General features: G+C 41.4%; 1 protein-coding gene across 1 annotated transcript in view; it reads right to left on the bottom strand.

Moving 5' to 3' along the window:
• Window positions 1-14,176, bottom strand: part of LOC137342570 (protein argonaute-1) — an 83,921-nt gene that overhangs the window by 28,340 nt on the left and 41,405 nt on the right. Inside the window, exons 9-13 of the mRNA XM_068006537.1 lie at window positions 13,399-13,518; window positions 10,937-11,059; window positions 7,590-7,723; window positions 5,741-5,925; window positions 3,424-3,583 (exon numbers count right to left, since the gene is read on the bottom strand). Coding sequence (XP_067862638.1) covers window positions 3,424-3,583; window positions 5,741-5,925; window positions 7,590-7,723; window positions 10,937-11,059; window positions 13,399-13,518 — 722 coding nt within the window. The remainder of the gene's footprint in view (window positions 1-3,423; window positions 3,584-5,740; window positions 5,926-7,589; window positions 7,724-10,936; window positions 11,060-13,398; window positions 13,519-14,176) is intronic.

A 14,176-nucleotide genomic window follows, 5' to 3' on the forward strand; every position in this document is an offset into this window, starting at 1 on the left:
TGGACTGGTTCCAGTAAAGGAAGGCCAGATTGGGGTTCTTCATGTATTATTGGTCCATGGTAGCCACTGTTCATGGACAAATATATTTACGAGTATATTATATATTGTATTATTTATCTATATATCCTGCTATTGCATTTCTCAGCTGACTGTACTACATCTCTATTAATTTTATAATAAATCTGTATTAAATTTGGTATGAGGAACACGCATTCCATTGAAATATATTGTCCTACCTTTAATTTCCAAAGATAATTTTTTTTCTTCGTCCCCCTACTCCTGGCAGATCTGCCACTCCTGCTCTATTTCGGTACTGCCGTCAGCCCCGTGTGCACTCGTCCCTATTCTGTCTCCCAGTTTCCTTAATCCACACCTCTGATAAAATTTCCATCTCCTCTTCTGATAATTTAAATGTTTTCTTCCACCAAACGCATTTTTAATGGATTTTGTCAGTCACTCCTACACGCACCATTCCCAGAAAACTCCTGCTGTAAACTTTAGTTGGGTTATAATAGAGTAATTCTCCCACACACCCTTCTGAGAAAGCTCCAGCTTTAAAGTTTAGTTACAGTAAATCTTTCTGCTCGTTCATCATACTGCCAAAATGTTTTACCGATCTTTTTAAAAATAATACCTATTTGTCTTCTCCAGCTGGTATCTTTCCTTTCAAAGTAAAGTGAAAGATCCCAGGTGCGGAAGACAAAGAGATACAAAAATTAGTGTCACAAAATCCTCCAGTTCATTGTCAGCCATGACATGCAGCATTTTGTAATAGGAAGAAAATGTTGATTTATATTTTATGTATTCTAAAACCTCCTAATTTATATTCCATTTATGACTTTGGCAACATACTTTATTGAGGCCCAAAATACATCAGTCGAAATTAATTACCAGGGACAATTAGTAGCAGTTATCAGACATCAATCACCGACGAGGTTTTTCAGTCGCACAGACCAATTGCGATGCTCAAAACCACAAAACAGCAGCGACCACAGAAACACTCCTGGTTACCGGGGACCAATAAGTCATTACTGTATAAGGGGAATCTTGCTTAATCCCCATCCCCATCTGCCCAGCCTTTCACAGAATTCTCAAACAGGCCAGTCAAGTGATTACTGTGCTTAAGAGATTGCCACAAAATAACATGAAATAGAAATGTCACATGATCAATATTAGCCAATGAAATTGCTTAAAGTGTCACCAAAATTTTAAAGGTCACATTGATCACTACCGGTAATTACTGTTCAAAAGGGACACCAATTTTTGTTAATTTTTTAATACAGAAGATAACATACATATTAATGTATTATATTATACATCAATATATTACATGTAATATTTTTGTCCATAGGCTGTATCAATTAATCTTATGAAAACAAATCATATACTGCAGTATGTTTGCTACATTAAGGCAATAAACTATCTCTTGTGGGAACATGTGACTCCTAAAATATTTAGGAAAGTACAGCTTAAAAATAAATACATAAAATCTAACTGGATGGGGTTTCAGTTACTGAGAGGGGAGGAACAATCATAACTGGACAAATAGTTTCAGAAAGTAACTCAACTGTAGGTGAAAACTAACATGCTCTCAAAATTAGGACCTGCTCTTTTACACACACACGAGTCCACAAAAAAATGGTGCCACTTGAAACAATCAGAGCTTGAGAGGACAAGAAAATACCATTATTCCTCATTCAGTATTACCTTTTAAGGAATACCAACACTCGTATTGTTTTTCTGACTTTCTTGCTTCTTAATAATTAAGTCGCTCTACTTGTCGGAAAAAAACATCACAAAACACAGCTTTTTATGATTTATATAATTATACACTTGATAGGTGAAAATCAATATTAATTTAAAGTGTGCCTATTAATATGCATCTTCACAACACAACAAACCCTTTTCACAAAACTGCTGTCAGTCCTCAATGAGAATATCACTGATACTGAGAACATACAATCAGATGGAAAATGATTTCAGCCAGATAACTTTTTTGTATTAAAACTATTACACTGTACTAAGTTTCATGACAAAAGTAACAGAGGTCAAGTTGAGTGAAAGAGCTTTTTTCTTCTGTAACAACTGCAGAGGAACCCTCCTTCATGATTTCATACATATTTTACAGATTGTGCTGAACTTGTACCCAGGCTACTTATACTGAGAAGCAAATTAATTGAGTGTGGGCTCTGGAGCTTGCAACTGAATCTTATTCCTTCTTGATTTGATGTATGTTTAATGGCTAGACAAGCATTTACAAAACATAATAAACTCCATGTCACATCAGCATGGCATTCTCCTAAATTTGAAGAGCTGATTGAAAACAAATTCAGTGTGTTTAGTTCCAAACATCTGTGTGTGTGTTCTGACAAAGCTATGAAGCACTAAGCCACTTGGATCCTCCAGGTAGGACTGTCAAGCTGGAGACATTACCTTGGTGCTTTTGCTTCTATTTCAGAAATGTTCTAGGCAATCAAATTCTCTAAGAACATAAAATACAATCGACAAGAGTTTGACAAGTTGATTTTTATGCTAAAGATTAAATACAGTATATAAAAAATACTTCTCATACAACCTTTAATTAATTGGAAAAAGTCTCTCATTGCCAGTTTGGTTAAATTGAATGGGTGAAATGATGTGGATTTTAGACATCTCTACAACTATAACTGGCACCAAGGTGTGGGAAATGCCTGATTGGTTTGCTTTCTCCCCCTCCTTCCCAAAAGAATCACATGAAATCAAAGGTGATTCCATTCAATTTCCAATTAGAGAATCAAAAAGCAATGGCAGTTAAACCTTCTTCTTTGAGAGCCAGACAAGAACATAAGAAATTAATGATTGTCACTATAAACGGCTAAACAAAATCAGCCTTTTTGTGAGCTTCCAAAAGTCAGTAAGAGATAGCCTGCTTTTGAATTTGCCATGCCACCAATTTACATAGCCGTTACCAGCTGCACTGTCTTCATATCAGACACATGCAGTTTGGAAAAAACAAAACTTTTATTCAATAAGGGCTGGTGTAATCATGTTTTTTTGTCTGCCACTTTGTTTCCTACTGGTGAAACTGGCCCACACAATCCCCAGGGAGCTAAAGAACAACGAGTGGATCTTTCAAAGACTCTACGTTATCGGTGGGGCCTTCGATAAAGAAGTTTATCGGAAAATTGCAAGTGTACTGGCTACAATTTTCTGTGCATAATGTCAACGGATGCAAAATCACAAGCAAAACACCCGTGCTTTTTTGCAAAGCTCCCTGCTGCATCTGAGGCAGGGATTTGGAAAGTTCCAATCAATCATTTAAAGGGGCATTCGTAGCATAACTACAGTCTTGAGGCTTGAAACTGACCATCTGTTTTGGAGGCACATGCTCTCGACTACCACCTAGTCCAATCCTCATTTATTTATATGAAATATGGTTCTTACCGTTGATGAGGTACCAGGATGTTGTTGATTCCACCCAATTTCACATTGATTTTCAGGCAGAGGTTTGACAGTGTCTGAGGAGAAGTCCTCACGACATTTTTCACCTGAACACATTGTGTGGCCATCCCGAGGAGGGTATCACCTACTCGCTTCACCTCAGCTAATTGAGAAAAACAAGCTGTCATTGTCTCTTAAAGCAGTGGTTAAAAGATTTGTTTGTGCTCATATGGAATATTTTAAGGTAAAAAGTGCAATCTGCCCAACGGTACATTTTTTGAAAATTAAAGTTCTAAGATTTTAATTAACTTTATATTTTTGTTTAAAACAGTGAATGCCAAAGACACATCATTGGATAAACTGGATGAGCTTTCGAGCCTGAGAGTTGAAAAGAACTCACTTAACATCAGCAGATTGTCATTAACCCAGGATGCTTCAGTGATATGCTAACACTGAAGTTAACCATAATTCTAAATAAGGGTTTCACTTTTATAGTAAGATATGGTAACGAGCATCCTTTTATTAAAAATAAAGGATTAATAAACTCCATGCAAGCCACTTGTTATAAGATTTCAATTTTCAATAAGGAAATATTTCTCCCCGATGCTGAAGTAATTCGATCAACAGAGTATTGGATTCTCAAATATGACACTCAAATCCCATCCGTACCGAGTATTCAAATTCAGCTACCTACCAATAATACTCAGTAATTTTCAATAAACACCAAGTAACGGTAAATATTTTTTTTGCCAACTTTCTTCCATCTCTTCCACTCCTGAAAGAAGTAGTTGAGGCGAATAGCATAGACGCATTAATAGGGAAGCTAGATAAACAAATTGAGGGAGAAAGGAACAGAAGGATATGTTGATAGGGTTAGATGAAGTTAGGTGGCAAGAGGCTCCTGTGGAGCATAAACACTGGCATGGACCAGTTAGGCCGAATGGCCTGTTTCTGTGCTGTACATTCTACATAATATGTAACTCCTTGCCAGGGAATGGCTCCACAGGCAACAGGCATCCTGCGGTAACTTGCCCAAATGTTCATCCTTAATGAGCCTTGACAGTGAGCGTTGCCAAGTTATCTGACCACGAGTAAGAATCAGAGCTGAGCCCTATCCTGCCCTCAGCAAGTGTCCAGACGAGCATTTCCAGCAGGTGTCACTGGATGGTGATTAGGAATGGAAACCCTACCCAATGTTCCTCTTCCTAACCCAGGGCTTCACATCCAATTGTCGCACCACTTTTGCTGCCCCTGCTGAGATCAGTTAACTCAGCAAAGACCAGGGACTGAACTTTAGACTTTTCTGGTCTGCAGGGCTTAGCAATCACTGAGTAAACTTGCTGAGCCATCAGGCTGCAGCACAGTGTAGAATTAACTGAACAATTTTCACAATCAGGCCCATGGAACATAATTGCTGGTAACAGATATCAGTTACTGGGTGCCAATTTATGAAAGAGAGAGAGAAGAGAAAAATACTTGGGGCTCAATTTTGAAATGGTGGCAGGTTGGCAGCGGTGGGGGAGGGGGAAGGTGTGTGTGGCAAACCCGAATTAAAAAAAACTTATTGTTTCAGACGCGATTGCAATGTAATTGATGGTGATTAAAGTTCTTTCCAGGTTTCGCGCCCGGCAGCCCCTGATTGACAGGCTGGCAGCCAACAGGAGCTGCAATGTCGGGGGTGGGGGAAGAGAAAGAGAGCGAGACGTCGTCCGGCGGTGGAACGGATGATCAGGGGTGGGCCGGGGGGAGGGGGGGAAAGAGAGGGCAATATCGGGGGGTTGGGGGGTGGGGGGGGGGGGGATGAGGGGGAGATCGGAGAGGGAGACATCAGACATTGGAGCAGGGTGGAAAGGTGGGTTGATTTGTGTTTTAACTTTGTGCAATGGTCTTTTATTTAATTTACTGCATTTATTTTTGCCTGATCTGGCCCTTCACGCCTCGTTTCACCAGGTGTGAATCAGAAGCCGTGGGAAAGCTGCCCAGGGAAGTTAAAAATCGTAGTAACTACGTAATATGTCACAAGTAAAGTCCCTTAAGAACCTCAATGAGGTACATTTGGTTCTTAATCCTGGCTTTAATTGCTCGCGGGACTTCTGGATTCAGGACGCCCGCGCACACACAGGTGCGTCTGTGGGAAACTCGGAAGTCGGCGGGTTGGAGCTGGCTTCCGAACCCGCTCTGCATTTTTGCAATTTTCGCAGCCTCCCCCGCCCCCAACATTTCAGTTTAAAATTGAGCCCTTGGTGTTCGCTACCAGGTGGTGCGAGAGTGCTTCACAAACAACTGATTCAGAACCAAACTAATCTTTTACAACTCTTACCGTAGACAGGTGTTTTCCCTGGTAGAATGACTATGACAAGCTGGAGTCCTGAATAGGTGTTCTTCAGATGCCTGAACATCGGCTCCACACTGTCAGCTCCCTGGGCATATTTACAGAAACATGGCTGGCCCTGGATAGGCATCCCTGCATCCTTAGATATCTTCCGCAGCTGGTCGGTAAAACTCCTGTATGATTAAAAGTCAGAACTTTCAATGCTGTTTTGAGTAACAATTCAATTTTCAAGCAAACCTGCTACGTGAAAATAATTTGATTGCCAAGAACATGGACAGTCATATCTATCGTGCTTTCTGAAAAGAATTGAGTGCTCTTTTGAGATCCGTTGTGCAAGCAGGAAACTCAGTTATATATATGGTCTTAAGAGTGATACTTTCCTCCTTTCATTTGCATGGGAATCAGGAAAAAAAAGTTAAATAATCATCACTACAAATAAATACTCCTAACTGTAGATAAGCTTTGTTCTTTTGTATTTTCTATTGCGATTTCTTCTGCTAGTTACTGCAAAGCAACCAAGGTAGATAAGCAAACCACTGAATAGAAATGTGAGTTGCATCCAATAGGGGGCTACAGCTGGAGGTACCAGGAATCAATTTTTCATACTAGCTTATGAAATTGCTCTTTGTATAAAGAGGATGATTTTAGGGGCTGGCAAAAAACATGGACATTGAATTTGTAGCTGGTCTAAACTGTACCAATTTTAAGTAGCCTCAACTCCCACCCCCCCAAACAGCTTGAAACACACTTTACAACACAGCCCTTTAAAAGCAGATCATGAGCTTTTCGGGCCACGTATTGCAAAAGCGTGAAAGACTCAAAGAACAGAGAGCTGAGTGTTTGCTCGTGTCAACTACAACAACTTGCATTTATATAGTGTCATGTAGAAAATGTATACATTAATGCTCAGCAGCACTCCAGTTGTTCCGAAGTACCACATAAGATTAGGTTTTGCAGCTGGAGTAACAGGCAGAAAATACAACTAACTCAGAGCCCTGTGGGATGGGAATTTGGGGTGAGAACAGTGAAACCAAGACTATATTCTACGAGGCTGCAGTTCATTTGTTTCTCCACACAATATTGTTCTCACTACCCCACCAATGTCCTTCATTCCAAGTTGCTCATTGTTAAACTACTGCAGTTCAGCTAATAGGGCACATTGTAGTCTGTGGCTTCTCCATGCTTCCTATAAGATCTTAGAGCAGCGCAGACAAGAGACGCAGTTCTACTAGTTCCAGCCAAGATGCTGCAATCAAGTTGAATGTTAGTCAAGATTAGGATCGGTTGGGAGTCAACACCTTATTGTTACTTTGCTAAATTTCAGCATGTACTTTACCTGCCCTGAACTGGTTGACAGGTAGATAATTACTGGGGGAAACTACCAAAACAAACTGTGAAATTCAGCATGAGCTTCTTATTCCCAAGCTTTCGCTCAGTGATATTACTCGTGCCTCCGTGTCAGAAGGTCATGGGTTCAAAATGCACTCCAGAGACTTGAGCACATAATCGAGGCTGACACTTTGGTGCATTACTAACGCTGTACTGTTGGAGGTGCTGTCTTTTGGATGAGATGTAAACGATCCCATAGCACTATTCGAAGAAGAGCAGGAGTCTTCTCTCGGTGTCCTGGCCAACACTCATTCCTCAACCAACATCACGAAAAACAGATTAACTGGATTACTTATCACATTGTTGGTTCGTGGGACATTGCCAAATAACAACAGTGACTACATTTTAAAGGTACTATGAAGTGCTTTGGGATGTTCTGAGGATGTTAAAAGCATTTTATAAATGCAAGCTTGTTGCTTTTTTACACACAAGATGAAAATCTCCTTACTTCAGCACCTCCTCCCGGCATTGTTTCTGTGGTGCAAAGCAGGCGATGGCCCAGACTTTGATCTCAATCCCATTGTAGAACTGTTTGCCACGCATGTCCCACACTCCTTGATTTGGAGTAGCAATTGCTCGGTTCTGTGAAACACAAAGAAAAGAAATATGAAGAGCTTTTGTAAATCTGTATTTTAATCGTAAGGACACTGCTGTATTTTGATGGCCAGCAGCACCCTGGGAGAGGCCACTGCAATGTTTATAGGCACCTACAAAAAGTTTCAGTCTCTTTTCCCTTCCATACTAGTCCATGAACTGGTTTAACAGGTGTGATACAGAGTGGATGCAGCCAATTGTTCAACAGTTAGTTGAATTGACTGCTAAATTTGGCTTAATCATTACAGAGCAGTTCAGATATCACTCTTCTACATTCAAATTTCTCTCCTGGCAACTTGCTCACTGGCCAAACACCTCCTGTAGCCCAGTGAAAACTCCAAATCCAATTTCCTCTGATTGTGGCTCAGTGCCTCTCCACCCCACTACTCCGTGATGCTGTGTTTAGTGCTCCAACATGTTGCACTATGTTACTCCAACACATGCGGGTGCATGTACATTTGAGCTTAATAAATGCCTTAATATTTCACCATGGTGAAAAGAAATGGATGACTACCTACAGCAATAAAACTACTTCATATTAAATTACCAGGTGTAAAGTACATAGTCTTTCTTCAAAAAAAGGCTCTGTATGTATTGCTCAGTGATTAGAAATAACATATACATATACTGGCCTCCTGGCAGTCAGCCAAGAACTACATTTCTAATGGCCTCTCAATACAGGCTGGTGCATGGCCCCAGAAATATATCAAGTGAGGGGAGAAAACAGGAAAAAAAGGATAAATAAAATGAAGAGACAGAGACTGGGGGAGCTTGCGCAGGCACTGAGTACACCTCTATGAAACAATGCTGTGTTATGGACAGCTCTAAACCACAGGCCAAACATCAGCATTGTGAGGTCTGTGCATATTAGTTTCAGTGACCCAGAGAACGACACGTCACAACAAGGTCACATCAAGCTTCAATGTATTTTCTTTTAATGACAAAATCTTTTAATCCAGTTATTTAGTCGACTTCAGTGAAAGGTGAGGGAGGAGTGATCAGCTCGGTGTTGGGCTGACGTAAGGAGTGCTTATAGCAGGGTAAACTAGCTGGGACAGTTCTCCCCCCTCGATAAATCCAAAATAAGCTTAGTCACCACAGTGAGGCCTGGTCATCCATTTAACACTGAACCAGTGAAACCCCATGTTGAGCACCCATGGGATTCAAATGAATGGCCATCTCAGTCAGAGACGGACACTCCACGTGCCTATACATTGCCCAGTGTAGCTCTCTGCTGCCCTCCCCCTTTGCAAGGTTATTTACAGGTTTTCTTTCCCCCTCTGATTTCTCCCCTACTGGGCTCTTGGCTCCATCGTGTCTCCTTCACCTTTGAATGTGAGAACACCAGCCACTAACATTAACATAAGCAGGAAATGGGCTTGTTGTGAGTTGAAATTGTCTGTGTACGTTTTTCTGAGATTATCTACTCCCAGTGGGAGTCCCATTTAGCAACCTGTAGAGGGAATTATGCCACAAATCACAATTTCGTTTGATACCTTAAAATGTTCCGGACAGCAAAATAGACACATGGAGCCGATTCCTGCCCATAGTACAGCAGCAACAATATCAACAATTTGCATTTATATAACACTTTTCAAACACAGGAAGGCGTTTTAAGAGTATTTTATAATCAGGATGAAACGGATACAATGGACACAAAGCATTGTGAAAGGTGAGAGGAATAGATAGGCTAGGATGGGAAAACTGAATACAGGGGTAAAGAGGTGGTTTTTGAAAACAGGGATGGAGGTGGGAAGGCAGAGAGATTTGGGTAAATATCTCCAGAGGGCAGGAGTGAAGGAGTAGTCATCGTGGGGCAGAGGGACAAGAAGTCCAGTGTTAGGGTAGCGAGAGTGCAGCAGGGATGTCAGGCAGGGGGAGAACATTTGAGTTACTGGGGAGCAAAGGCAATGTTGAGATATGAAAACAAGAACCAGAATTTTGAAATTTATATCCTGAGGCATGGGAAGCCGGATTAGCGCATGGATTTATTTAAAAGAAAGAGAAAAGGTGCATTCTTCAGCAGGCCTTTCCTAAAGTCCATTTAAATTTTATTTTCTCATTTTGGTACATAGAGAGATGGATGGGGTTGTCAACATAACCTCTCTTCTCCCATACAGGAGGGTACAGAAAAATATTGTACGAAGATAGGTTAGGAAAATAATTAGTGTTTTTCTTCCGCAAATTCTCTGAAGTGGAAGTGATGATGGGAACATCACAAACATCTCCAAACTCACAATTCTATCTTCTCCCTTCCTCTCATGAGGGTCAGACTTGTGCTGACTATCTTACTCAGGTGGCTATTTTTCATTTATGTGCTTAACGGTTAACAGGTTGGGGAACATTACATGGTGCTGATCCTGTCCTCAGTGATGTCCACACACACTTATTTTACAGCAAGGGTCACTGGATATGATCAAGAGCAGGAATATTGGTTGATTTTTCTCTTTCCTAGCCCTGAAGCAAATAGCAGCATCTCTACCCAACTGGAATCAAAACACGCTCGGCAGGTCAGGCAGCATCTGTGGAGAGAACAGACGAGGCATTTTGGACATGAACCCTTCCTCAGAACTGGACCTCAAGTCCTCCCGCTCTAAGGAAAGGTCCATACCCGAAGTGTCTTGTCCGTTCTCTCCACTGCCTGAGTGTTTCCAGTGTTTTCTGTTTTTGTTTCAGATTTCCAGTACAATATTTTGCTTTTTGCCCTAATGAAATCAGCATGCCAGGGCCTTCCTGGTCTTCACTGCTCAGTTCCACACTGGGTGGTGCATTTATGACTGAGTCATGGGGAAAATGAATGCATCTGACACCCCTCTACTAACCTCTTGTGTGAAAACCTTAAAACTTTGGTGGCTGTGTGGAAAAAAAAGAGGCCCTCCATTTATTTTAATGTCTGTTCTAAGTAAGGTGAGGGTTGCACTGGGGCAGAGAATGCTTTTCCACAGCATTAAGCACGGATTCCGTTCATGGATCAGAACACTAATGAACGCCTCTGCACATTACTCAGGCAATGCACCACAAACAACCTTTGACGTGCAAACTCTACACTCCCGTTAAAGATTATGTGAGCAAAATTAATGTCACAATGCAGTGCTTGAGCCATTGGGTGCTAGAGCTCAATCACAGTATTTTATTGTGCTGCACTCTGAGCCGTGCATTTATCTACCTTTACATAAAGAGCTGGGCACAGTTGTTACTTACCCGGCCACCATATTGTAAAATTGGTGCTGGCAAAACTCGACCTGTAACCTCAGTCATATCGTCTTTCACCTTTATCCCGAATTCCTGAATATAAGGATCAAGGTTGTAGCTGGCATTCTTCATCTGCAGATAAAAATGTCAATTAGCATAAAAGCTCATGGCTGCTAAACTTGCAAAAAATGTGAGATTTTTTAAGTTGTGCTTTCAATTTGTTTCTTGTTTTCTCTACCGAAAGATGATTTATAAAAAGTAAACTGGACACTGAGTGGGAGTTTGAGGGAAGGGTTAGGGAAGCTGACTGAAGCTATAATTGGAAAGACGCGAAAGCTTTTGAAAATGGGAAGAAATGTGGCAAGGCTTTGTGAAGGGAGTTTCAGAATGCTGGGGCATGATGACTGTAGGTACAGACACTGATGGTGGAGTGGAAGGACCCAAAGCAAGCCAGAGTGGAGAGTGTAAGCTAGAGGCTTGAGAAGGTTGCAGAGGTAGGGTGGGGCAAGATCACGGAGCGATAGACAAAGACAGGAATAAAAAGTGAGCAAAACAGGATGCAGCATGGGGAGTTCTGGATAAATTGGAATTTCTGTAGGGTCGTACTTTGGGAAGGCGGCAAGGAAATCAATAAAGGCGTTGAGCCCGGAGGTGACAATGGGGTGGATGAAGATCTCAACGTTGGTGGGAATGAGGCAGGGGTGAAGGTGGGCAATATTGCAGAAATGAAAACGGCCTTGGCTATAGACCAGACATCAGGTTTGAAGCTCAGCTCAGGGTCAAGCAGGGCAGCAAAAGTTCAGCGCACCACTGGGTTCAGCCTGAGTAAACAGTGTGTAAATGGGATGGAACCAGAGGCCAAGTTTGTGATGAGGACTGAAAAGAACTGTTTCTTTCTTGCCAATGTTAACTGGAGAAAGTTCCATCTCATCCATAACATGATGTCAAACAGACAGTTGGATGGCATAACAATAGTCATGTTGAACAGAGGTAACGCTGGGTATTGTCAGTGTATGGAAGTTGACAACATGCTTGCAGATAATGTTGCCAAGAGGCAGCGTGTATATTAGACGTCGGAGGGGGTCAGGGGATGGAGTGAAAAGCACGGTCAAAGAGGAAGGAACATAGGAACAGGAGTAGGGCATTTAGCCCCTCAAGCCTGTTCCGCCAGTCAATGAGGTCATGGCTGATCTGTGACCTACCTCCATATACCCGCCGTAGGCCCATATCCCTTAGTACCTTTGGTTAACAAAAATCCATCAATCTCAGATTGCGGAAGAGAGTTCCAAACTTCTACTACCCTGAGTGTAGAAGTGTTTCCTGACTTCACTCCTGAAAGTCCTGGCTCTAATTTTTAGGCTATGTCCCCTAGTCCTGGACTCTCCAACCAGCGGAAATAGTTTCTCTCTATCTACCCCATCAGTTCCCCTTAATATCTTGAAAACTTCGATCAAATCACCTCTTAATCTTTTAAATCCCAGGTAATACTAAGGCTTTTGAAAACAAAGAAGGAAGTAACAAGACAGAGGAGACTGGGGGAATGGGGAGTTTCAGGAACAGGAGTGTTATGGCTGAAAGAGCAGGGGCTAATGATTTGGCAGAGAGAGTCAGAGATGAGAAGTAGACTGGTGTTGGAGGAATGAAGGGTGTATATGAAAATGAGTATGTGGAGGAGGTTGTTGAGGTATGGTAAAGTGAGGCCTGCAGGGATTTGAAAATGAAGGAGGATCTTAAGATCAACTTGCTAGGGTATGGAGAGCCAGCAGAACTTGGCAAGGACAGGGGTGATGGCAGTACAGGGCTTTGTGGAGCAGCCTTTCAATGGCTGTAATATGCTCATTACATATAATACTTATTATTATATGTAATATTATAGCCATAGAAAAGGGCCTGGTGAGAATTCACTAGAATTATACCAGGAATGAGAGGTTATAGTTATTGAGAACAACTGGTGCTTTCTTCATTAGGACACAAAGTTAAAGAGGATCAAATAGGTTTTCAAAATTATGAAAGTGTTGTGAAGATACTGGTGGCAAATCAGTAACAAGGGTAATAGACTCAGGACTGTTGTTAGAAGAAGGATGGAGGAGTTAGAAGAAATATTTTCACACAGAGGATTAGTGGAACATGGAATGATTTACTACAAGTGGCTATTGAGGCGGGACTACTTTAAATGAGAACTGGATAAGTGTTTGAAAAAGGAAGAATACAAAAGGATACAGAGAAATTGGAATATGGCAGTTAGCTTCAGTTGAAGAGTAGCACCAGCTGTAAATTCGATGATTATACAAAATAAATTAACATCTCCCAGACAATCTGGTTTTCAAGAGCTAAACTGCAAAAAAGGGAAAACTATTGATTATTCTCAAAGTAAAAGTTGCCCAAGCAACACTGACGCATGAATTAAACATGAGATGCAAATTAATTGCGCAACAGGAAGCAACTGTACGTTATGGCTTTCCGCCACTCACCAGTCGACTGATCTCCTCCTGCCTGTCTGGCGCTGACCGTGCTGTTGCTTTAATCATTGTTGACGTCTGATTGTCCGTAAGTTTCTTGATGCAGCGCTGCCCGGGTACTATGTTACACACCTACAAAAGGGAAGAAGTAATCTCAATTCTGTACAAGACATTCTTGATAAGTAAGACTGTATATTTTGTGGCTTTTTTTTGTGTTTCTGATGCTCCACTGCAGTGAATCCAATGAAACAAGTATTCCGATAGCTGAAAAGTGGGTGTACATTGCAAAACATTAGGATGGAGCAAGGAATCTTGTTGCCAGGGACAAGAGATAGGGCAGAGAGGTTATTCAGAAGTTTCTTTTGTATTTCTCTTCAGCTGCCATCTCACATAGGACTAGCATCAATTGCCGTTTGGGGAAGAGAGTTCCAAACTGCTACCACCCTTTGCGTGTAGAGGTATTTTCTAACTTCACTCCTGGCTCTAATTTTTAGGCGAGTTCCCCATGTCTCCTAGACTCCCAAACTCCCAAAACAGAGGAAATAGTTTCTCTCTATCTACCCTCTCAGTTCCCCAGGACTTGCACAGGCTGCAGCAACATGACAATGAACTGACTGTCAGATTTTTGAGCCACTCTTTTTATGTCAGCATTTTATAACGGGAAGATCCAGAGTAAACATCTTAGAATGGGAGAAACCTAGGTCAACATTTGCTCATCACACTGTAACTGATAGTCACCGATCACCAGATGGTGATAATTGTAAACAATTTTACAACACCAAGTTATAGT

This window comes from Heptranchias perlo, chromosome 26 (assembly GCF_035084215.1).
Source record: "Heptranchias perlo isolate sHepPer1 chromosome 26, sHepPer1.hap1, whole genome shotgun sequence".
Classification (NCBI taxonomy): Eukaryota; Metazoa; Chordata; class Chondrichthyes; order Hexanchiformes; family Hexanchidae; genus Heptranchias; species Heptranchias perlo.